Here is a 23,384-nt window from a genome sequence, read left to right on the forward strand (position 1 = left end):
TCCCTACTGTACCGTGTGTCTCTCTGCTCTCTCCTTCCTGCTGTACCGTGTGTCTCTCTGCTCTCTCTCCTCTCTCCTCCCTACTGTACCGTGTGTCTCACTCTGCTCTCTCTCCTCTCTCCTTCCTGCTGTACCCTGTGTCTCTCTGCTCTCTCTCCTCTCTCCTCCCTACTGTACCGTGTCTCTCTGCTCTCTCTCCTCTCTCCTTCCTGCTGTACCGTGTGTCTCACTCTGCTCTCTCTCCTCTCTCCTCCCTGCTGTACCGTGTGTCTCACTCTGCTCTCTCCTCTCTCCTCCCTACTGTACCGTGTGTCTCACTCTGCTCTCTCTCCTCTCCTTCCTGCTGTACCCTGTGTCTCTCTGCTCTCTCTCCTCTCTCCTCCCTACTGTACCGTGTGTCTCTCTGCTCTCTCTCCTCTCTCCTCCCTACTGTACCGTGTGTCTCACTCTGCTCTCTCTCCTCTCTCCTTCCTGCTGTACCGTGTGTCTCTCTGCTCTCTCTCCTCTCTCCTCCCTACTGTACCGTGTGTCTCTCTGCTCTCTCTCCTCTCTCCTCTCTCCTCCCTACTGTACCGTGTGTCTCACTCTGCTCTCTCTCCCTTTCTTCTCCCTGCAGTACCGTGTGGAGTCCATGATGCTGCGTGTGGCCAAGCCCATGAACTACATCCCCGTTACGCCCAGCATACAACAGAGAGCCCAGCAGATGGCGCCACAGGGCATCCCGCTGGTCATGGAGCCTGAGTCGCGCTTCTACAGCAACTCTGTGGTGGTGCTGGACTTCCAGTCGCTCCTCCCCTCCATCGTCATCGCCTACAACTACTGCTACTCTACCTGCCTGGGCCACGTGGAGAGCATGGGAACGTAAGGGACAACACCTAGATAGAGAGAGACACACACGAAGCATGCATGCACGCTTACACTACACACGTTCTTATCATTCTGATAGGTTGCGATGTGAGTCGAGGTACAGCGACCAACCACTGTGAGTTGTTTCAGGGCCGATGAGTTTAAGTTTGGCTGCACCTCCCTGAGGGTTCCCCCTGAGCTCCTCTATCAACTCCGCAATGACATCACCGTCTCTCCCAACGGCATCGCCTTTGTCAAGGTACAACTAGTCCTCTGATACTGTCATGTGATTAACATTCACATCGGCGGATTTTGACCGAACAAACAACAAACTATCATGGCTCTTCTAAGACGGAACTGTGCGTGTGTGTCCTCTCCGTCCAGCCCACGGTGAGGAAGGGGGTCCTGCCCAGCATGTTGGAGGAGATACTGAACACGCGGTCCATGGTGAAGCGTTCCATGAAGACCTACAAGCAGGATAAGACCTTGATGAGGCTGCTGGACGCCAGGCAGCTGGGACTCAAGCTCATCGCCAACGTCACCTTCGGCTATGCCGCCGCCAACTGCTCTGGACGCATGCCCAGCGTAGAGGTGAGGGCCTGGGGTTCACACACACTGTCTGCCACACTCACCAAAATCTGACTGTTTACTGTTTGTCTCCTGTTGTTGTTTGTAACGTTTGAGCTGTGAAAATCATTTCCTCTTAAAAGGATAATATACACTGAGAGGTCAGTTTTTATTAGGTACACCCATCTAGTACCTATCTAGAGACGGACCCCCCTTTGTAGGAAAACATTCCCTACACCACCGCCACCAGCCTGTACCGTTGACACCAGGCAGGATGGGGCCATGGACTGATGCTGCTTACGCCAAATCCTGACTCTGCCATCAGCATGACTCAACAGGAACCAAGATATGTCGGACCAGGTGATGATTTTCCACTCCTCAATTGTCCAGTGTTGGTGATCGCGTGCCCACTGGAGTGGCTTCTTGTTTTTAGCTGATAGTAGTGGAACACAGGTGGTCGTCTGCTGCAATAGCCCATTCGTAACAATGTTCGACGAGTTGGGAGTTCTGAGAAGCCGTTCTGCACGCCACTGTTGTACTGCGCCATTTTTTTGCCAGTTTGTGGCCCACCTGTTAGCTTGCACGATTCTTGCCATTCTCCTTCAACCTTTCATAAACAAGCTGTTTTCGAACACAGGACTGCCGCTGACTGGATATTTATTGTTTATTGCACCATTCTCTGTAAACCCCTAGACAGTGTCGTGCGTGAAAAGCCCAGGAGGCCAGACGTTTCTGAGAAACTGACGATTATACCACGCTCAAAGTCACTTAGGTAACTTGTTTTGCCCATTCTAACGTTCAATCGAACAGTAACTGAATGCCTCGATGCCTGCTTTATATAGCAAGTCACGGACCGAACCATTTTCGTGAATGGGGTGGTGTACCTGATAAACTGGCCTCAGTGTAATCAATCTAAATCACTGTTCCTAAAGTCAACATGATACAGTTTCTGTCTCATGTTCTTTTCCCTCCAATCACTTGTTAGCTGGGTTTGTATTAACCTTGGCTGAAAGCTTTTTTTCACATGGTTATCTTTTCCCCTGTACGCTGTCGTTAGGTTGGTGACAGTATTGTCCACAAGGCCAGGGAGACTCTGGAGAGAGCCATCAAGCTGGTCAACGACACCAAGAAATGGGGAGCCCACGTTGTGTACGGTGACACAGACAGGTAAGGGATGAGATTTAGAGAATGAATCCTCAGATATTGTATCGTCTGGTTTTTCTGACTCTTCTCTTACTCTCTGCTTGTCTCTTTTAGCATGTTTGTCCTGCTAAAGGGAGCAACTAAAGAGCAGGCTTTCAAGATCGGCAACGAGATCGCAGAGGCAGTGACTGCTACCAACCCTAAACCTGTCAAGCTGAAGTTTGAGAAGGTACAGTCTCAGCTCAGTATGAAGTGTCTAGACTGGCTGGCTGTGTCAGTCTATTTACAGTGTGTCTTATTCAATCAACAGCCCTCACAACCCGGATTTGCTACTACTCAGTGTGAATTAGGTTTCATTGACATTGTGTGTGGTATTTGTTTGAGTCTGTGCATTAATTACAGAACCATTACTTTAATTGTGTGTGTGTGTGTGTGTGTGTGTGTGTGTGTGTGTGTGTGTGTGTGTGTGTGTGTGTGTGTGTGTGTGTGTGTGTGTGTGTGTGTGTGTGTGTGTGTGTGTGTGTGTGTGTGTGTGTGTGTGTGTGTGTGTGTGTGTGTGAGATCCCAGGTGTACCTGCCGTGCGTGCTCCAGACAAAGAAGTGCTACGTGGGCTACATGTACGAGAGCCTGGACCAGAAGGACCCCGTGTTCCACGCCAAGGGGATCGAAACTGTGCGCCGAGACGGATGCCCTGCTGTTTCCAAGGTAACCGGCAACATTTGACTATTTCTGCCTGCTCTCTCACTCTGTCTACACCCTTCACTGTCACGCCAGAGGTATATTAGCAGCCCGTGCTCAGACTAATACACAGATAGGAATGGGAGAAAGGATTTATATTTAAAACAGTCCTTGCCTGAACATGTTCTATGGTAGCATAGTCAGCCTGGTCGATGTATAGAATATAGACTGGTTTTGGACCTCCCCGTCTCCCTAGATTTTGGAGCGTTCCATCAAGCTGCTGTTTGAGACGCGGGACATCAGCCAGGTGAAGCAGTTTGTGCAGCGTCAGTGTGGGAAGGTGCTGGAGGCCAAGGCCAGCATGCAGGACCTGACCTTCGCTAAGGAGTACAGGGGCAGCAGCTCCTACCGGCCAGGGACCTGCGTCCCTGCTCTGGAGCTCACCAGGTACACCAACAACACGCTGCCTGAGGGGAGGGTGGTCCTAGTGTTTATGACATGATACTGTCTGAATTACTGTAACAGTAGCATCATTGACAAATATTGTGTGTGGATGTGGGCCGACGTGTGTGACCTCCCTCTCGTCTGCCTGCTTGCTCTTTGTGAAGCCACTTACTGATTTCCCAGAATGCCCATTGTCTGCCTGCACTACAACCGGCCTAGCTCAGTGTACTGTACCTGAGACAGTTGCTTAGCAACCCAGCCCTAATGGGTGGAAAAATATGATTTCAGATGGTTTAAGCGGGGAATATTCAGTGTGATTCATGAAGATTAGCTATGACAATTTATAACAGTCTTTTATCTTGCTGCAGTACAAAACAAGGAATCAAATGCATAATGTTTAATTCATATACTTTCCCTTTTGAAGAAAATTATACAAATGTGATCATTTTAAAATCTGAATACTGTATGTGTGGTACACCACAATATGGATATAACTGCACATATCTGGGGTGCTGGATAAGCAGGTACCAGCCATTTCTTTACTGTCTTGACACCCCCCTCAGGCGTATGATGGCCTATGACCGGCGCCTGGAGCCGCGGGCGGGCGAGAGGGTGCCCTACGTGATCGTGTTCGGGGCGCCGGGTGTGCCCCTCATCCAGCTGGTGCGGCGGCCCTTAGAGGTGCTGCAGGACCCGAGTCTGCGCCTCAACGCCACCTACTACATTACCAAGCAGATCCTGCCCCCGCTGCAGCGCATCTTCCAGCTCATCGGTGTGGACGTGCTCAGCTGGTACCAGGAGATCCCCAGGGTGAGGCTATGAAGGGGTGGGCCATCTGCTCTAAAAGTTAGTTACTGGGATTCATTAAACTGATGGACTGATTAAACTATTGATTTATTGATGTTTGTTGACACACACAGACATAATGATTTTTAAAGCTTTGTCCAGACTGTAGTGCAGACGGACAACAAAAGAAAAAAGGGCTACATGTCAGAAATCGAATGAGACTCATCCAATGACATTGTGCCCAAGTCATTTAGAGGCACTGCCTTTTTGAGATGCCAACGCTGCCATCTAGCGGTGAAGTGTGTATAGGACATGCTCATTTCATACTGTTGTCTTGGTAGCCTGCTTCAGACTAAAGCACAAAGGGACATAGCTCTTAGAGGATAAAACAGTGTCTGCCCTGTCAAATAGTGAATGACAGTCTTGATGATAACTACATTTATGTGATTGATGACCACTTTTCTATTATAGTCCAGCCCATGGCTCGAAACATATACTCTCTGTTCAGGTCCAGAAGGCATCGTGCTCCACGGTGGCTGAGAGGAAGGGGACCATCTCCCAGTACTTCACCACGCTGCACTGTCCAGTGTGTGACGAGCTTACCCAGCTAGGGGTGTGTACCAGCTGCCGGGGCGAGCCCCAACGCGTGGCCATCACTCTCTACCAGGACATGCGGCTGTGGGAGAGCCAGCAAGATCAGCTGCTACAGGTTAGCGGTCAGGGGGCAGGACATCATTGGGAAGCTACCACAGGCTGCAGATATGTTAAAGCTCATTTTAGTTTTTCTAAAAAGATATTTAGAGTAGAGCGAGAGAGCTAAGCTTAGAATTGTATTTTTAACACTGTGGTGTAATATTACAGGGATAGGTCACTGGTTGGTGAAGATCTGTAGATAGAACAAGCTTTAACGATTCATTAGTGTTTAAACTCCATTAACCAGCCTCCTGTTTTCCATTGGTCCAGATCTGTAGGAACTGTAGTGGCAGTGTGGAGCGGCAGGTTCTGTGTGTGTCTCTGGAATGTCCTGTGCTCTACAAGCTGTCCCGGGTCAACAGACAGCTCTCCAAGGTGCCCTACCTCCGGCAGCTCCTGGAGCAGTTCTGATTCTGAACACGTTCTGGCCCACTGCTCTGCTATTCTGGTGCTAAACCAACGCTGTCTCATCCAGCTCAGTGTTTCCTTGTCTTTTCCTTTAAATGGTGCTTTGATTTGTTCTCACTCGCTCAGTTTTCATTAGCTGCTATTGGTTGGTTGTGCGTGAAGCTGATGCTTTTTCTTCAGATGGTCTCGTCTGTATCATAACGATGGCATTGACTCTGATCGAAGAGGACCTTACCGTTTTATTCTATACTCGCTGTAGCAATTTGTAAATGCAAGACTTGTAAGTCTGAACGGTATTCCTAAGGAGCTCCTGACGATGCGAAGATTGACTAAAGAAACCACTGTTTAACTTAATTTCCCTTTTTATATCAAATAACATTTTATAAATAGTTATTGTACAGTACCCATCTGAATTCTCTCTGTGCATCAGCATTAAAAAAGGAAAGCTCTAAATCACAGTGGACAAATCAACTAGCTAGTTTTTATCCATTCTGTTTGTGTGCCATGGTAATACGTTTTTTCCCGCCTCGATTGTATTAATGTCCATTTTGGCAAAGCATTATCCTTATACTCCGATGCCTATCAAAAGAGGAAAGGGAGTATTCATTTCAGTTTTTACTTCTGGGACTGTTGCAATACTGTATTTTGATCATTTATGGCAAGAGTATATTATTTCCTTAAGCTTCTTTTTTTTACTGCTTTCTCCATGTTAACAGCATATTTCATCTAACCATGTCGAGATGGATTCTATTGTTTCCCAAAACAACTATACACAGGATCTGTGGATTTGTATAAATGTAAAAACAAAAATATGAAGGAAATGTTTTTTTCGTTTTTAATGGACATTGCTGTGGGTGCAGGTTGAAGATTGGTTTAATAAAACTCCATGTATTAGTATTTTGTCATGGTTGTGATTTTAATTGTTTTAATAGAACAATTCAGAGATTGATCAAGTTATTAGCACAAAGATCACACATCTGAATGAAAAACTACGACTGATCACTGCACAACACTTCTAAATGTTTTTCTAAAGTATGTTTTGTTGTTGCGGAAAACAAACTTGATTCAAAGGTCTGACAAAAACATAATTCATTATCAGGCCACATTGGTGGCTAACATCCCCACCTTTAACTGCTGATAATTCACATATTACTAAATATGAATGACAAAGAAAATGACATCCAAGATATCTAAAGGAACCTATTTTCAGTGTTACGTTGGTGATTCTTCAGTAATCCTACTTTTATCATTCATTACCAGCAACCGTTTCCCCCTAAACACAGCCTCAAATAAAGTAGTAGACATAAACTGTGGGGTAAGTCACATTGCACTGTAGATCTGTCGTATCAAACATTTTGGGCTCTATTCAACCCGTATCGCGGGAGGTTCAGCGTTAAATTTAAAGGCAATGTTCCCGCGTAAGCGAAGGCTGCATTCACGGTAAACGCTGCATATGTCGGCACAATCGGAAATGACCTTTACATTTCTATTGCGCAATCTGTAAAGCTTTAGCGATCCAGATTAAATAGAGCCCTTACATGTGAGTGTTAACAAGCTAAAGAAGCACATGACAAACAACCAGACATTAACAAACAAGTTTCTCTCGAGAGGGAGACATGGCTCTTGTAGAATACTAATATATGAAATACTTATTGTAATGTCTTTACAGCACTCATGGTGCATTTCACACCCAGACTAGAGCCCCTAGGCGTAATTCATTCCGATTGCACTTCGTGACTGCCATTAAAAAGGTACTTTCCGATTTAGCTGAAATACGCAGCATTTACTGTGATTACGGTCTCCGCGAACGAGGGAACAATGCCTTTAAAAGGACCATTGCGGACAAAGCGCAATTGGAATGAATCCTGTCTTTACCGCTGATCGGATTGAATCCCAGGGTTTAGGGCTCTTCAATTTGTATCGCTGAAGCGTTACAGATTGCGCACTAGAAATGTAAAAGAGCTGACTTATGCAGCGTTTACCGTGAATGTATTCTCTGATAATGCGGGAGCATTGCCTTTAAATTTCAATCACGCTGAATTTCCGCGATATGGTTTGAAAAGCCCCTAGTCCCTCTTTTCCCGGTCCAGGGAAAGCAGCATTTTCTGTCCGGGTGAGTCCCCCAGCAGAGCGGGAGAGTCTGAAAAAGAGGTCCCAACTGTGGGCTCTAGGGACTGGGCAGTAGAGGGGACAGATGTGGCACTGATGTCGCCTGATGTCCCCGTAACATCAGGTGGTGGGAGCCCTTTGTTAGGAGATGACAACGCTTTATTAGGAGATAAAGAGAGCGCTTTATTAGGAGATAACAAGAGCGCTTTACTATGAGATAACAATGCTTTATTCGGAGAGTTTATAAGGCTGGCGTCATCCATCTCGATTACCTCAAAGTCGGCGTCATTCCACTGGTCTGCCTCGTCATCCTCCTGCTGCTCCTCTTCCTCGTCATTGGCTCCTGAGTCCAGCAGGCCTTGGCGGTACTCACTGTCGTCGGGCTCCTTGCGGCCCCTGATGCGGGGTGTCCTGCTGGGGCCGCTGGGGGACGAGGCCAGCCAGAACATGAAGGGGAAGAGGATGGAGGTGATTGTGGCGGTGGCCAGGGTCAGGTACATCAACAGGGGGTGACCATGGATCCTCCCCAGCAGGAACCCCATCAGAGTGGGCAGGACCATCTCCCCCAGGGCCGCCCCCACCACGAAAACCGCCGCCGCGCGCCCTGTCACTGTGGTGTACTGCTCCACCCAGGAGAACCCACTGGGGAAAGTGGTCGACATTGAGGCACCATAGACACCAGTGCAGATCCACAGGGCCACCCTGTTACTGCTGAAGAGGGTGAGGAACAGGGAGGACAGGGTGCAGCCCACCAGGCTCAGTAGGATCATGGTGCCTGGGTACATGCAGGACACAAAGAAGATGGCCAGGCCCCGGCCGGCAGCGAACATCCCCCAGAACAGGGAGTTGAGCCCTGCTGCCTGGGCCTCGTCCATGTGGATATAATCCTTAGCATATGTGAAGATAAAGGAGCCGTACGCCACCTCGGCCCCCACGTACCAGAAGAAGAAGACAAAGAGCATGGCGATGAGTGCGTTGTGATGCTTGGACACCAGGTGCTTCCCTGAGGGGGTCTGGGCCCTGCCCTGAGAGGGCCTGTGGCGGGCGTAGAGGATGAAGAAGAGGAGGGAGATTAACAGGATGAAACCACTGATCACAATGTAGGCCCACATGGACTTGAGGGTGCTGCTACTGAGGACATAGCGTTTGAGTATATAAAAGGACTGTGTTTGGGACACATTGTTTGTGACAGGCGGGGAGGTGGATGTTACCGGCGGGGAGGTGGATGTTACCGGCGGTGCTGCCATGCTACCGTTCGTAGCCACATCCAGCTCCAAGTCTGTTCCAAAGAGCAGCTTGGCGATGATGGGCGAGACGAAGGCCCCTGCAGCGAAGCTGAAGTGCAAGGCCTGCAAGTGCGAGCCAGCCTGATCTCCCCACGTCTGCAAGATCAGGACATTACCACCTGCCAGAGAGGACAGCAAACGGCATCAGAGGCATTCACTAAGGACCATGTCTTGTACTGTGCAGTAAGTAGGTAACCATTTACTATATTAAAGATAGATTGTCTGTTCCTACCTGTATCTAGAAAGCCCATAGAAACTCCAATACTGGACATCAGAGCAGTGAGGAGAAGGGCTGTCTTACAGAAAGGGATTGCAAACATCCCAAACGCTGTGACCAACATGGAAAGGCCTGTGATGAAAATACAGTGTTATACAGTGCACCATGCACTGTGGAAAAAGGCAATGAACACCCACAAAAAACAACCTACAGCATTCTTTGATAAACATAGGTGATGCATTTACAGTAAGGCTTTGTGCATACTGTGTAGGCTAATATATATGGAGCAAAAATATAAAACGCAACATGCAACAATTTCAATGATTTTACTGAGTTACAGTTCATAGAAGGAAATCAGTCAATTGAAATAAATGTATAAGGTCCTAACTTATGGTTTTCTCATGACTGGGCATATGGTCTGCGGTTGAGGCCTGTTGGACGTACTGCCAAGTTCTTTCTAATGACATTGGAGGCGGCTTATGGTAGCGAAATTAACATTCAATTCTCTGGAAACAGCTCTATTGGTCATTCCTGCAGTCAGGCTGCCAACTCCACACTCAATCAAAACTTGAGACATCTGTGGCATTGTGTTGTGTGACAACTGCACATTTTAGAGTGGCCTTGTATTGTCCCCAGCACAATGTGCACCATTCTGGCGTGGTCTACATGTGTAACCACGTCAGCCCTGAGGAGTATTTCTGTCTGTAATAAAGCCCTTTTGTGGGGAAAACAAACATTCTGATTGGCCCACCCATGGCTGCACCACTGCCCAATCATGTGAAATCCATAGATTAGGGCCTAATGAATTTATTTCAATTGACTGATTTCCTCATATGAACTGTAATTCAGTAAAATATTTGAAATTGTTGAATGTTGCGTTTATATTTTTGTTCAGTACAGCTTCTTGATATGCAACACCTGTCAGGTGGATGGATAATCTTGGCAAATAAGAAATGCTCACTAACAGGGATGTAAACAAATTTGTGCACAGAATTTAGGAGAAATAAGTGTATATGGAACATTTCTGGGATCTTTTATTTCACCTCATGAAACATGGAACCAACAATTTACATGTTGCGTTTATATTTTTGTTCAGTATTATAATAATAATAAATGCCACTAAGCAGATGCTTTTATCCAAAGTGACTTACAATAATGCATGCATACATTTTTCATATGGGTGGCCCTGGCGAACCAACAATCGCGGCATTGTAAGCACCATGCCCTACCAACTGAGCCATACGGGACCACAAACCTTGGAGCTTAAATATAATGGGAGTTTTTTTGCCAACGGACATCATTTATTTGTGGTTTGAGTTGATGTATATTTGAGTCTGTTAGACATACCCAGCAGAAGAAGGCTGTTCATGCAGTCAAAGAGAATCCCGGACAACACAGAGCCGCCTATATAGCCCATCGAGCGGCCTACGAAGATGTAGGAGATGTTGCTGATGTCCTGGTTGACATTGATGGCCAGGTCTTGAAACGTGGGTCCTAAAACAGAGATACTCATCCCCTGGAACACAGAAATAATTTAAAAAAACACTTACTAGTATTGTGAAGTATAAGTAAGATACAGCCCTGCCCCTAGTGCAGTTCTCAGGCAAACATTGGTAGCATCTAGTGCCCCATCATTTTCTAGGATACATATATTTTGAACTTTGTGTGGCAACCAATGTAAAGAAAGAAAAAATGTTGTTTTCATGTCCCTTTCTAAGAAGACAGTTATTCAAAATTGTACATTTGGACAGGTGTCAGGAAGTAAAAGTTCTGAAGTTGAAGAGCCAGTTTGACCAACTAGCTCTGTCTTATGTCAGAATTAAATGTTTATCAAATTTCGAAGTGCTCAAGGCCAAGTGTAAGCATTAAATCTAAATTTTTAAGGTTAGGGTTAAGTATAGGTATTAATGCCTAACCTTAAGATTTCGTTAACTCGGAATGGTTAAGGTTGGGGATAGGCTTTAAACTAAAATCTCAAAAACAACTTTATCACTGTATTCGAACATGCATTCTTTGGCCCCAGAGTTTAGGCATTAACTCCGAATTGTTAAGGCAAGGGTTAAGGTTTGGCATAGGCTTAAAAGCCTCGCTGTGGTCGAACATGCAACCTTTGGCACCAGAATCATATGCTTACGCCCATCCCCGTCCAATGCCCTAGCAAATCTGAAACCTACTTGAACATAACAGCGCTCACTGTTGCCCATGGTGACGGGTTTTAACGTCCTCAGACATGGATGAACTTCGAATACTGACTTGTATCACGGGTGACCTGGCTGGTTTTACAGGCCTGAAATGCAAATTCTGCTCATTCAGGATATAGGCCTAACAACGCTCATTTTACCTCCACTGAAACAACCACAATCACAGAAATAATTAACTCAATGAATGCATATTGGAAAGGCTAAATCTTATTGAATGGGAATACATACATTGACTTTGTAAAACTCATGTACAATAAGATGAAGCTTTAAACATTTAAAGACAACCTGCGATTTAGTGTTAGCGAAGATATGGGGATAGGGAAACAAAATCCGAACAATAATTTCAATTTAAACCAAAATATGCAATAAACCAGGGGACTATTCATTATGTTCCAAAACGTTTCTTAAACGGAAGCAAACGGAACGAAACGGGGAGGAACCAACCGGTACCTGCATTTGTCCAACAGACACTCTCGTTTTGCTCTGTTTGGGTTTTAAACGGTAAACGGTTTCCGTAATGAATACACCTCTGGTAGAAATATAGTAGCTAATTTCAGGGCCTTGATGTTGACAAAATTGTCAAATGCAGTCCCTTCTACTTGCCTACTAGCCTAACAAGCACTCTTACCAGTCCGAGGAATGATGCACAGAGCGCCAAGGTGATGATCCAGCCGCTGCAGCCTCCAGAACCGCTGGCGCTGCTAACTCCACCGATGATTTCAACCTCACCATCGGACCCCGAATTCGAACTCTCCTTCCTCCCTTTCATTACACTCTTCACCCCTCGCATTGTGTCTTTCCTCTTGTCAAACAGAGTATGTTCTTCTTGGTCATCGTTATTATCATCCTCCTTCATTCTTGCGAAACGAACATGCTTCGTTTTCACAACAGGATCTCTGGCGGCCGAGGCAGACATGGTCGAGCTGTCAAATTATGGCTGCGCTGTATCCTGCTGGTTGGCAAGCTTGCGCCAGTGCGTTTGGTAAACAAACTGCGCGCACTTACCGTTCCTTCAACGACACTTGCTGATATATTTGCGAATCATTCATTCATTGCATGAAGAATCGGGCATGGAGAACGTTGGCTGGGTGGTAAAAGCCGTGGTTCCATATGTCAAGTGTATGACATTAATATGGACGTCAGCGTACAGGAAGTACTAGTCATATGATTTAAATTAATTCACGAATACAGCGACATCTAGCGGTCATACTAGAAATGTGAGATGTTTTCTTTATCATTATAAATATTTGTGCTTCTGTGCTTTACATGCACGACTACAAAAAAATATATTATACTTGTAAAAATGTCTACATTTGAAAAAAATGCTATAAATTAAAAGGTGGTCCAATATTGACATTGGATTACAGCACACAATACATTCACCCTTTGCTTTATACACTAAGTGTACAAAACATTAGGAACACCTGCTCTTTCCATACAATGCTTACTTACCAGTCCTTAACCAACAGTGCAGTTCAAGAAAGATTTAAGAAAATATTTACCAAATGAAGTAAATCATAATAAAAAAGTAACACAATAAAATACCCCAAAGTGCCTTTGAACAGGGTATGGTAGCGGTGCCTTTGAACAGGGTATGGTAGCGGTGCCTTTGAACAGGGTATGGTAGCGGTGCCTTTGAACAGGGTATGGTAGTGGATGCCAGGCATACTGGTTTGATTGTGTCAAGAACTGCAACGCTGCTGAGTTTCCCATGTGTATTAAGGTCCACCACCCAAAGGACATCCAGCAAACTTGACACAGCTGTGGGAAGCATTGTGGGTAGCCTAGTGGTTAGAGCATTGGACTAGTAACCGAGATGTTGCAAGTTCAAATCCCCGAGCTGACAAGGTACAAATCTGTCGTTCTGCCCCTGAGCAGGCAGTTAACCCACTGTTCCTAGGCCGTCATTGAAAATAAGAATTTGTTCTTAACTGACTTGCCTAGTTAAATAAAGGTAAAAAATTGTAGTCAACGTGGGCCAGCAGCCATGTGGAACGCTTTCGACACCTTGTAGAGTCCATGCCCCACGAGCTGATCTGACGGGAAAAGGGGGTGCAACTCAATATTAGGGAGGTGTTAATCATTTAGAAAGTAGGAGCCTGAAGAATGGTGTGTGTATAAGCATAAAGTATAAATAAACAAGTAGCTTAAATAAACTAGGCCCTATACAGACACGTTGAAACACTCAAATTGTGTGTGTGACCTATAATAAAACTGAAGAGTGATGAATGAGAAACTCAATATTTTTTTTATCATCGAGTCATTACTTTGTTAAAAATATGTATTTAAAATGTGTTGTTTATTACATATCACACAATCATGCAATTAAAAAAACATGAAGACTTTATGAAAAGCAATAACATGCTGAAATGACTAAATAAAGCTATGGGGGATTTGGATGATCAGCCATACACAATGTGTACATAATAAAGAAATGTGTGAACCAGGAAAATGACAGAACAATGCAGAAAACATGGGGTGAAAGTCAAAGCTGAAAAGTATATATTTATTTGTGACAGTATGCATTACAGAATTGTAGTTGCATTATTAGGCATCAATATACACTCAATTACTACTGTGTACAGCAAGAGTTGCTATAAAATCTATATATAACCTACATATAGTATGTAAGTAGAAACATATTACACCATTTCAAACAATATGCTGTTGAATTTGGTCTTTAGCCACTTAACAAAAATAGAACATGCATAGACTCATCTTTACATTATCTTTATATTCTCTAAATACCGGGACATTCCCAAAAAGTGATAAACGTCTTTGGATGGCAAGTAATTCATTCAGTATGAGAATCAATAATGATACTAAAACGATTATTATGGTTTATGGCAAAGGGGTGTCTCAGTAAACCTCTGGGAGGTACAATTTCAGGAATTTCCATTACTTGAGAAATTACCTGAGGCTTTCATTGGTGAATTGCGCAACTGTGCATCTATGATGTAGAAAAATATATAACACTGAAATTACCATAAACATAAAATATAAAACTAATTCTATATAATGAGAAATGCCCTATTAGAAAGGTATTCTCTGGTTAGAAAAACGAAACATCTCCAACATTCCTTGTAACAAGGCTATTATTTAACTTTGACATTAACAGCAAAACATTTAAATGTGGAAATTCAAAGCTTAAAAAAAAGAGCTAATTCCAAAAGCAAGATTGAAGTTCAAGATAGAAACTTTTCTTCTCAGAATGAGAGATTTATTAGCATTTCCCAGGTCACAAAATTCCACTGAAGTACTGTACTTCTCAGACACAAACCCTGTTCTGTGGTACAGATAGGCAGCAACACACCCTTTCTGAGGAAACAATTACGTCTAGGAAGCTGAAATACTATTTTACACGGTCTCTCTCCTTATGTTTGGATAATAAATAAGGACAGTGGCGGGGAAGGGAAACGTTGCCAGTTTTGTAATCATTTGAACCTCCAGCCTGTCAGGACAAAATACCAGAAATTTGCATGACATCGGAGGTAGATTGTGTCACAAGTCTTGCCTTGGAGAAACCAATGACCCACAAAGCTGGATAGTATGGATTTTGATAAATTATGACTTTTCTGCGTTTTTAGTGGTCAAGGGATTGTCGAGTCAAAATCTTTCACTGTAAAAGTTGTGGGTTCTCAAGTTCTCCAAGGGCAATCTTTATAATTATCAATGATTGTTGAATTGCAGGAGGGTGATAAAATTTTTGAAAAGCCTAATAAACTATCCTGAGGGTGGTGCTTTGGTAAACAGAGTTGGCCGTAGACAAATCAGCCATTTTCTTTTCTTTACATTTCAAGGCCACAAGCAGAAGAATCAATTAAAAATAAAATGGTGGACCATTTGGCCTTCAATACATCAAATAATGAGAAAGGCCAACACCCATCAATTATGGCATGACATCAGCCACTAAACAAATTCTAGAAAAAAATAAATACAAATATGAAAAATATGATCGTTAAAACAAATACTTTTTCTAATAAAAGGTTAAACTGAGCACAGAGTTACATTGAGTCAAGTTAACCATTGACTAATGGTCACATTTGTCAATGACTAATGGTGCTCGCATCTCAAATTACATTTGAAATATGGTGGAGCGAGTGAGCCTACTACAATTAGAAGATATGCTGAAAGTATAACATTGGTTTACTATATGTGCGGGATAAAATACTCAACTTCAACAATAAAAATGAATTCATAATATTAACTAATTAATCCACGTTTCATGTAAATTACTCCCTACAAATCAACATTGACATTCATCCTTCGCTCACTTTGCATAGTCAGACAAGCAGACGTTTAGTTTAAGGATCCTGTTTTGTGCTGGCTATAAACTATGTACACTGAAATGACAATGGTGGTTCTGATGTAGAAACACTGAAAATGATTTTTAGGCACTTTGTACGCTGGGCAAAATAAGCTAAACTGTATCAGAGATCATAACGAGTGAATCCAGTCTCAGGTAAAGTCAAGGCCTATTTCAGGTAAAGTCAAGGCCTATTTCAGGTAAAGTCAAGGCCTATTTCAGGTCCAGACTCCTGCAGCCTTGAGATGACCACGATGACAGTTCATATCTCATGGGCGGGACGCTTTCATTGTGCTTTAAGCTGCTCCCTTGAGGTGGTAATGGTAAATGGTAAATCCTACAACCTCCCCAGCCAGTATCGCATACAGTACTTCTTTGAAGTGATATTGTACACTCAGGTCATACTTCAAAAATATAACTCACTAATTCCACACACATTCACAATCTTGCCATGTTTTAAGAGAGTATAAAAAAAAACACAAATAAACAGAAAAAGGTTGACTTAATTTTTCCTGGTTAAATCTACTCACCAGTATACTTTTTGTATCTTTGTTATACTGTAGTCAAGACAAGCAACACCAACTTACTTATGAGATGATTGGGGTCATTTGAGAAACAATAGATACCGTTTCTTTGACCATATATGGTCAATTATGTCCCCAGTGTTGATTGGAAATATAGTTTTAAAAACAAACCCAATAAATCTAGTTTGTGTTTATCTTTTCAAAATTCTGAAAGCCTAAAATCTATATTCAAGCTTGTATTGGACATTTCTACTCAATGAAAAGAATGATCCTCAATGCCCTTAAAGAATGCACATTGAAAACGGGAGAATTTGCTAGCGAGACTGGCCACTGCTATTCTTATGTAAATAAGTGCTTGCAGCCTTCAAAAAGCACCCAAGTAATGCGCGTGTTCCCTTGTAAGAAATATAAAATGTGAGATTTCTCCATTTAAACCTTTAAGTTAATTCAACAGCTGGAAGATTGATGGAAAACAACAATCTGATGCATAGCTCTTCAAGATCACATTCATGTTCAATGTATTATTACTTCAGAATTTTCCCCACATTCTCTGGCAAAAGCAGCCATTAAAATATTGTTTACACATACACCACAAGTCAATACATATTTCGTCTATACTTGTATCATTAAAAAATATATAATAATCAGCAGTCCCAACTGCGTGTGCCTGCAAGTGAGTATGAACTGTGTATGTCTGGACGTATCTCTTTGTTTTGAGTGTGTTTTGGATGACAAACTTAGATGACAGATTTGGGGTCTGCGGTCTTCGCTGCTAGGGCATCTCCCTGACCCCCACTGTTCCCCTTGAACTCCAGCATCTGCTCCTGGGTGCCATCCTTGGCTGCCTCTTGCTCTCTCCTGATACGTCTAGCCTCCACCCAAGGGATCAGACACAGCACGGCCCCACCAACGATGGGAGGGATACCAGCCAAATAGAAGGCCACGTCGTAGCTCCCCAGCCTGTCCCTGAGGAACCCTGGAGAGAGAGAGAGAAAAATCAACATCTGGGAGTCGCTCATCATGACTCATGTAGTGTCCTAAAAACTGGCCTCAACAAAACGAGGTACAAAGTTCAGCAGCACCCCTGAACCCCACAGGTCAGCTATAGTATGCCCCCAGTCCTGAGGGCATAACCCTGTAACGTCAAACCACAGTGAACCTTATTTGGTCCTCTCGGATATAAAACAACGGCAGGCTTATCTGTGCTGGGACTGAGTGATACTAAGTAGTGTGTCCAAACCCACTCTTGTAATACAAACATTGCTGATTATTACTGTCCAGTGAAGACTGAGTGGATTAGGGTCAGAGCCAATACGCCCCCTCTGTTCGTCGCCCCTTGTGGTTGTTTCCCGTCCCTTAGCAGCACTGAGTTGCATGACTTCCTGACTTTCCCTTAGTTTCCTTCTCTCTCCCTGGAATGCCAGTCTATTTCTGAGAAAAACAGATGCTTTGTCTGTAGTACAGTGTAAACAGGTTGCACATGACTCATGTGGTTATGAATGACATCCAAGTTAGAAAGAGCTTATCATGAATGGACGTCTGTGCACTCAACATTCCAGTGGTGGAATTTACATACATTTTCCACAGGGTATATAATTTCTTACACATGTATCATATTCATGACATAATGTCTCTACTCCTATCAACTTTGTAGAACGTGTGAAGTTGCCATGTTCTGAATAGATGTATTTATGTACCTCTATGTTTGGTGGAGTATGAATGTAACACCTTACTTTCACAGGTCCACAGATAAACACCAAGTGGCACCAGTTTATAGAAAAACAACTCATATCAAACTCATACTCTAGGGAGAAATGCATCAACGTTTTACATCAAGCTAAATGTTAATATCTTTTAAACCACCAAACAGCGCAAACTAACCGTGTGGCTGTATAATTGATCTTGCAGCAACAGAATGTCCTATTGTCCCCAGCAGAATGTCGTCATGATTCTACAGAGACTGGGGCTGCATCCCAATTCAAATCAAATCATTTTTTCCCCTCCAGACTTCTCCTAAAGTGTGCATTGGATTGGTTTAAGCACTGGAGGTAGCATCCATCATTGTTAAATCTATGACGGGAGAAGGGCGGAGCATTGGGATGCAGCCTGGCTTGTCCACTGTACTATACCTGCAATAGGAGGGCCCACGGTCATGGGCACAGACATCATGCCCAGCAGGAAGCCGATGGCCTGGGACACGTTCTGGGAGCCCACCAGCTCGAAGGCGATGGGGGCCATGATGCAGATGAAACAGCCGTCGAACAGGCCCATGAGCAGACACACAGCGATCAGCCCTCCGAACACATGACACAGAGGAATCATCATGGACATCACGCCGATGACCATGAATGAAGACACCTGGGGGGACAGGAGGGGATGTAAATGATGATTCCTCTGTGTCATGTGTTCGGAGGGCACAGCAGCATTGCATCTTTACATCAATCATTGCAACAACTGATTACAGTAATGGTTATGTCATGAGGTTGGAGATGCATTTCAAATGACACCCTGACACCCTCAATTCCACATATAGTAGACTATAGGAGGGTACAGGGTGTCGTCTGGACAAAAGTAGTGCACGACAGTTATATGAGGAATAGGGCACACTTGAGACTTCGGCCTAGTCATAGTCTGGCCTGTGTAGGATCTCAAGAATAGTAGGTGTTACCTGTAGGTAGACCTTGTTGACTCCATGTACGTAGTCAGCCACCTGGCCGAAGATGAGGCGGCCCACGCCAGACGTGACGCCGATGCACATGAGCAGAACCTCCTTGTTGGCGTCTTTTCCGAAGCGCTCCTCAACGTGCTTCATCTATGGGACAGACACAGAGGACACAACCACTTAAATCAGCACTCAGTCACATCAGAACACAGCTGCCAAATCAAATGGTACGTCGAGTGGAAAACTGACAAAAGAATTATAGATGCTTTGTTTATAGATGTCATTGGAGGGATGGGGTGATGAAAAGGGAAGCATATGGAACACAATGTCTTAGCACTGTATGTGCATGATTCATTGGGGATCTACATGTGTGTTTGTGTAAGTGTATACATTTTGAATTGTGTGAGTTGGCACCAGTCTAAGACAGCTACACAGCAGGTGTTTTCACTCATGCCCCAGAGAGGGTCCCACCCCCTGCTCTACACCTGGGGGGGGGGTGCACCATTCATACAAGCAAATAAAACCCACCCCCATCTCCACAGTTATACATATCAGACCCCTATATAATATTTACAGCAGCCCCTGAAAATCATTCTGCTCAATTCACAGGAAAAGCGAGAGTACTATCACAAAAATCTGGGAATGCATAGTTGCGGTCATAGCATATCAGAGCATGTGAAATGCAGTCCAGATGTTGGTTGTTCAAGGCCGCTGCCGGTCCCTTCTACCCAGGAGCACCAATCTGTGAGCCCCAGAGCTGGGGAGGCTGCCCGGGAGGCAGGGATGCCCGGCTCGGTACCTGGAGCCCCGCCAGTAGCTACAGCCTCCAAAGACTACATCAAAACACCTTCCTGCTGCTGCCTCCCAGTCACAGAGCCTCTATTCCACCTCCCTGAGCCTCTATTCCACCTCCCTGACCCTCATCCACCTCCCTGACCCTCATCCACCTCCCTGACCCTCATCCACCACACACACACGGATGATTTAACTGTCATTATGCAACAACAACAAATTCTCTATTCATTGGTTTCCTGCTTTATTGGCTCCAAGGGGTTTCCTCCACATACTCCATGGGGCTGTGGTTGAACCTAGGCAGGGTAGGGCCAGATTACATGGTGTGTGTGCGTATGTTGATGCTCCCATCACGGTGTAGTCTTAAATGAGAGCAGCTGTGAAACACACACCTCATCCAGCCAGTCGCCCCCCTGGGGACATGACCTTTCAGAGAAACACCATATGGGCCCAGGATGCACTCTCTCTCTCTTTGACAGAGCAGCGGTGAAGTCAGGATTATGGCCGGCATTGTGTTCCCTGTGGGCCTATGCTATGTTATGGAAATGGAGGTTAAAGGGTTTACATGTTCAAGGCGTGTCCTGTGCTTTCCTTACCAGTCATAAACACCACAATAGAGTAGGCCAATAAGGAGAGCTCATATTTATCCCATGTATCTTGACTAGTTTAAGGAATTTGAGCTTCCACAGTATGTTCTAAAGAATCTTGGCTTCATCTCTAATTTACAGTATCAGACAAACTGTACAATAAATAATGCAGTAGGAGATGCATTAATGTGCAGAGAACTCTGTGTGAACTCCTCATCCAACAACACACTAATTCAAATGGTTTACTGCCGGCAGAGGATCATCTTATTAACCATATGATAAAGAACAGTAATAAAAACATAAAAGGGAACTCTGACCCCAAAACCTCTAACATCAGAGTAGGTGTGTCTGTGTGTGTTTTTTTGGTTTTACTATCCTTACTAACCTATTAAAACAAAGTGGGGACATTTCCCAGGTTCCCACAAGGAAAATGATATTTTAGGGTCACAATTAGGGTTAGGTTTATCAGTACATTTATCTAAGGCCATCCCTTTAAATTTGGTGTACCTTTAATTAGAATTTGACAGACTCACTAGACTATATGTAGAAAATGGTTCAGAATATTAGGGATCCATGTAAACGTGCATATTCATCTCCTTTTCAGCACCAATTTGTCCATTTAAAAATACTCAAATTTAGTGTTAGGAAAATATTTATGAATAATAAAAAACAGGGTTGAGAGCCTTTACGCACTATATTGGTGAATAAAAAAATACAGCGGTTTGATTCATCCTGAAAGTTGCCATATTCAGTTGTTCAATCCCTGAAATATTGGAAGGTGAGAAGTGTTCAATAGGGGTTGAACAGTAGCCCTATAAATCATGCGCCAGCCTCTCACGTTTAAACTGCTACGTATGGTATGTGTTCCATAATGATTCAAATAGGCTACATGTCCCAAATGATAGCATGTCCCAAATATGATCCACTATTGCTAGCGATCCTCAGGAACAACCACACCAACGTGACAGACGAAAGGTACACTAACCATGTAATGGAATGATTCAAAATGTAAGGAAGCTAAAGTAAGAGTTATTAATGTAGCCTATTTGGGTATAACTGAAGGTGGCTACCGATAGTGGCTAATATTTAACACAATACAAATTGTAAAAAAAATACAGTGAAAAGTCTGGGAATATAATTAAAAGATTCTAGAAATCATAAATCAACTCGGTAAGTTTGGCGCTATACTGTCATTTGTGCATGGCTACAGAAGTGTGTCTAGCTTGGGTCTCCAAATTTCATCGCAGGTTATAAGGCCGGCATTTCATAAACTGCCCTGTGGAAAAGGTGATATGTTGATATGCTTTAGTTTGCTGCCATATGATTTGTCTCCAGCGATCATAAGGTAACATTGATCTTTAACAATTGTCATTCATATTTACAAATCTCCTTAACCAAACAGCATACTAATTGACCTAGATTTTATCAATGTGTAAATCAGTGCATGGAGAATGAGTGTTATTTCTACAGAAAAAATGAAGTTGATGTTGTTCCACTTGAAACCGACAGGTTGCCCCACCTTATTCATCATGCGTAAAGGTGGTGGAATTAAGTCAAGGTTTGTATAGCGTAGCTGTAGACACACCTTCATTTTAAAAATCTCCACCCCCAAGTGGCGCAGTGGTCTAAGACGTCACTACAGACCCTGGTTCGATCCAGGGCTGTATCACAACCGGCCGTGATCGGGAGTCCCATAGGGCGGTGCACAATTGGCCCAGCGTCGTCAGGGTTAGGGGAGGGTTTGGCGGAGGTAGGCCATCATTGTAAATAAGAATTTGTTCTTAAAATAAAAAAAACGAAATAGTGGGTGAATAGCAAGGTCAGAATATGCGTAGAGAGAAAAGTGCATAACAAGAGAATTACGTTCCAATCGGAATGTGCACGGGGTGACAGGGCATTCTCAGCCTGGGCTAGCACCCTAAGTCACATGATAGCCTACATGTAACTGCCAACATAAAGGAAACTCCTGCATAAAGTGGCTTAAAAGGGTGTTGGGCCACCACTACAGAGAACAGCTTCAATGCACCTTGGCATAGATTCTGGAACTCTATCGGAGGGATGTGACACCATTCTTCACGAGAAATTCTATCATTTGGTGTTTTGTTGATGGAAAAAGCTGTCTCAGGCGCCATTCCAGAATCTCCCATAAGTGTTCCATTGGGTTCAGATCTGGTGACTAAGACAGCCATGGCATATGGTTACATCGTTTTCATGCTCATCAAACCATTGACCACTCGTACCCTGTAGATGGGGGCATTGTCATCCTATGAGGGAATAGCCATGGTAGCCAAAATAATGGCCTACCCAGCATTTGTATATGACCCTAAGCATGATGGGATGTTCATTCCTTAAGTAACCACACCTGTGTGGAAGCACCTGCTTTCAATACACTTTGTATACCTCATTTACTCAAGCGTTTCCATTATTTTGTCAGTTACCTGTACATCTGGTCAGGTATATTGACAGTCTGAATTTATCAGCTATGAAGATGGCACAGACACATACTAGTGACCTTTTAGCGGAATAATTTGTGCTGCCCAAATGTCTACTATTTTCTGTGCCAATTTTTATATTCCATGGTATAACCTAGTAGTCTCATTAAGCCAGCCTGATCTTGCGAGCTCACATTCTGTTTCACTTCACGTATCAAGTGAAACAAAACGTAAGCTCAGTGGTCAGTCTGGTTTCGCGGGGCTATAGTTCTAAAAGCCCACAGACAACATTCCTCCAGTCCACAGGGTGTCCCACTCCCTGCTGGCTCAGATGCCAGGCCTGCTGTTTGTCCATTATACTACCCAGCAGAACCTGGGCCTTAAACATTGCTGGGTCATCCATCTACCCTTTACTTAGTACAGAACCCAACACCAACCAGTGGGCATCCTATTATATATATATATATACACTGCTCAAAAAAATAAAGGGAACACTTAAACAACACAATGTAACTCCAAGTCAATCACACTTCTGTGAAATCAAACTGTCCACTTAGGAAGCAACACTGATTGACAATAAATTTCACATGCTGTTGTGCAAATGGAATAGACAACAGGTGGAAATTATAGGCAATTAGCAAGACACCCCCAATAAAGGAGTGGTTCTGCAGGTGGTGACCACAGACCACTTCTCAGTTCCTA

At 43.9% G+C, this 23,384-nt stretch overlaps 3 protein-coding genes across 9 annotated transcripts in view; 1 reads left to right on the plus strand and 2 right to left on the minus strand.

Annotated features, from left to right (window-relative positions):
- The window catches only part of LOC139556208 (DNA polymerase zeta catalytic subunit-like), a 113,366-nt gene extending 106,903 nt beyond the window's left edge, over positions 1–6,463 (plus strand). For 4 of the 5 annotated variants that reach the window (XM_071369841.1, XM_071369843.1, XM_071369844.1 and 1 more), the window contains 10 exons: positions 617–861; positions 997–1,105; positions 1,231–1,437; positions 2,471–2,580; positions 2,671–2,785; positions 3,125–3,262; positions 3,492–3,682; positions 4,243–4,489; positions 4,974–5,174; positions 5,429–6,463. In XM_071369841.1, coding sequence (XP_071225942.1) covers positions 617–861; positions 997–1,105; positions 1,231–1,437; positions 2,471–2,580; positions 2,671–2,785; positions 3,125–3,262; positions 3,492–3,682; positions 4,243–4,489; positions 4,974–5,174; positions 5,429–5,569 — 1,704 coding nt within the window. In that variant the 3' untranslated portion in view covers positions 5,570–6,463. Of the gene's footprint in view, positions 1–616; positions 862–996; positions 1,106–1,230; positions 1,438–2,470; positions 2,581–2,670; positions 2,786–3,124; positions 3,263–3,491; positions 3,683–4,242; positions 4,490–4,973; positions 5,175–5,428 lie in introns of those variants that run through there. The other variant, XR_011671083.1, reaches the window with a different exon arrangement.
- LOC139556209 (sodium-dependent glucose transporter 1-like) lies at positions 6,458–12,531 on the minus strand. Of its 3 annotated transcripts, none has more exons than XM_071369848.1 (5): positions 12,008–12,531; positions 10,526–10,694; positions 9,194–9,310; positions 7,948–9,080; positions 6,458–7,811 (listed from the first exon to the last, which is right to left on the minus strand). In XM_071369848.1, exons 1-5 carry the CDS (start codon positions 12,293–12,295, stop codon positions 7,734–7,736), a joined length of 1,785 nt encoding a protein of 594 aa, XP_071225949.1. In that variant the 5' UTR covers positions 12,296–12,531; the 3' UTR covers positions 6,458–7,733. The 3 variants fall into 3 exon arrangements, with proteins under 3 accessions (XP_071225949.1, XP_071225948.1, XP_071225947.1); XM_071369847.1 differs by having other exon boundaries at positions 6,458–7,832; XM_071369846.1 differs by having other exon boundaries at positions 6,458–9,080.
- A 1,327-nt stretch (positions 12,532–13,858) lies between these two features.
- LOC139556210 (monocarboxylate transporter 10-like) overlaps positions 13,859–23,384 on the minus strand; it is an 82,185-nt gene continuing 72,659 nt past the window's right edge. Inside the window, exons 4-6 of the mRNA XM_071369849.1 lie at positions 18,878–19,021; positions 18,339–18,567; positions 13,859–17,185 (exon numbers count right to left, since the gene is read on the minus strand). Coding sequence (XP_071225950.1) covers positions 16,947–17,185; positions 18,339–18,567; positions 18,878–19,021 — 612 coding nt within the window. The 3' untranslated portion in view covers positions 13,859–16,946. The remainder of the gene's footprint in view (positions 17,186–18,338; positions 18,568–18,877; positions 19,022–23,384) is intronic.

The sequence above is a fragment of the Salvelinus alpinus genome, chromosome 27 (genome assembly GCF_045679555.1).
Source record: "Salvelinus alpinus chromosome 27, SLU_Salpinus.1, whole genome shotgun sequence".
Taxonomy (NCBI): Eukaryota; Metazoa; Chordata; class Actinopteri; order Salmoniformes; family Salmonidae; genus Salvelinus; species Salvelinus alpinus.

Bases quoted from the DNA above. Each gene is read 5' to 3' on its own strand.
- LOC139556209 (XM_071369846.1), bottom strand. From the start codon at position 12,295: ATGTCTGCCTCGGCCGCCAGAGATCCTGTTGTGAAAACGAAGCATGTT. The intron at 9,311-10,525 runs GTATGTCTAACA...TTTTCATCACAG, and splicing joins GAACAGCCTTCTTCTGCTGG to GCCTTTCCATGTTGGTCACA. The intron at 9,081-9,193 runs GTAGGAACAGAC...CCTCTCTGGCAG, and splicing joins TATGGGCTTTCTAGATACAG to GTGGTAATGTCCTGATCTTG.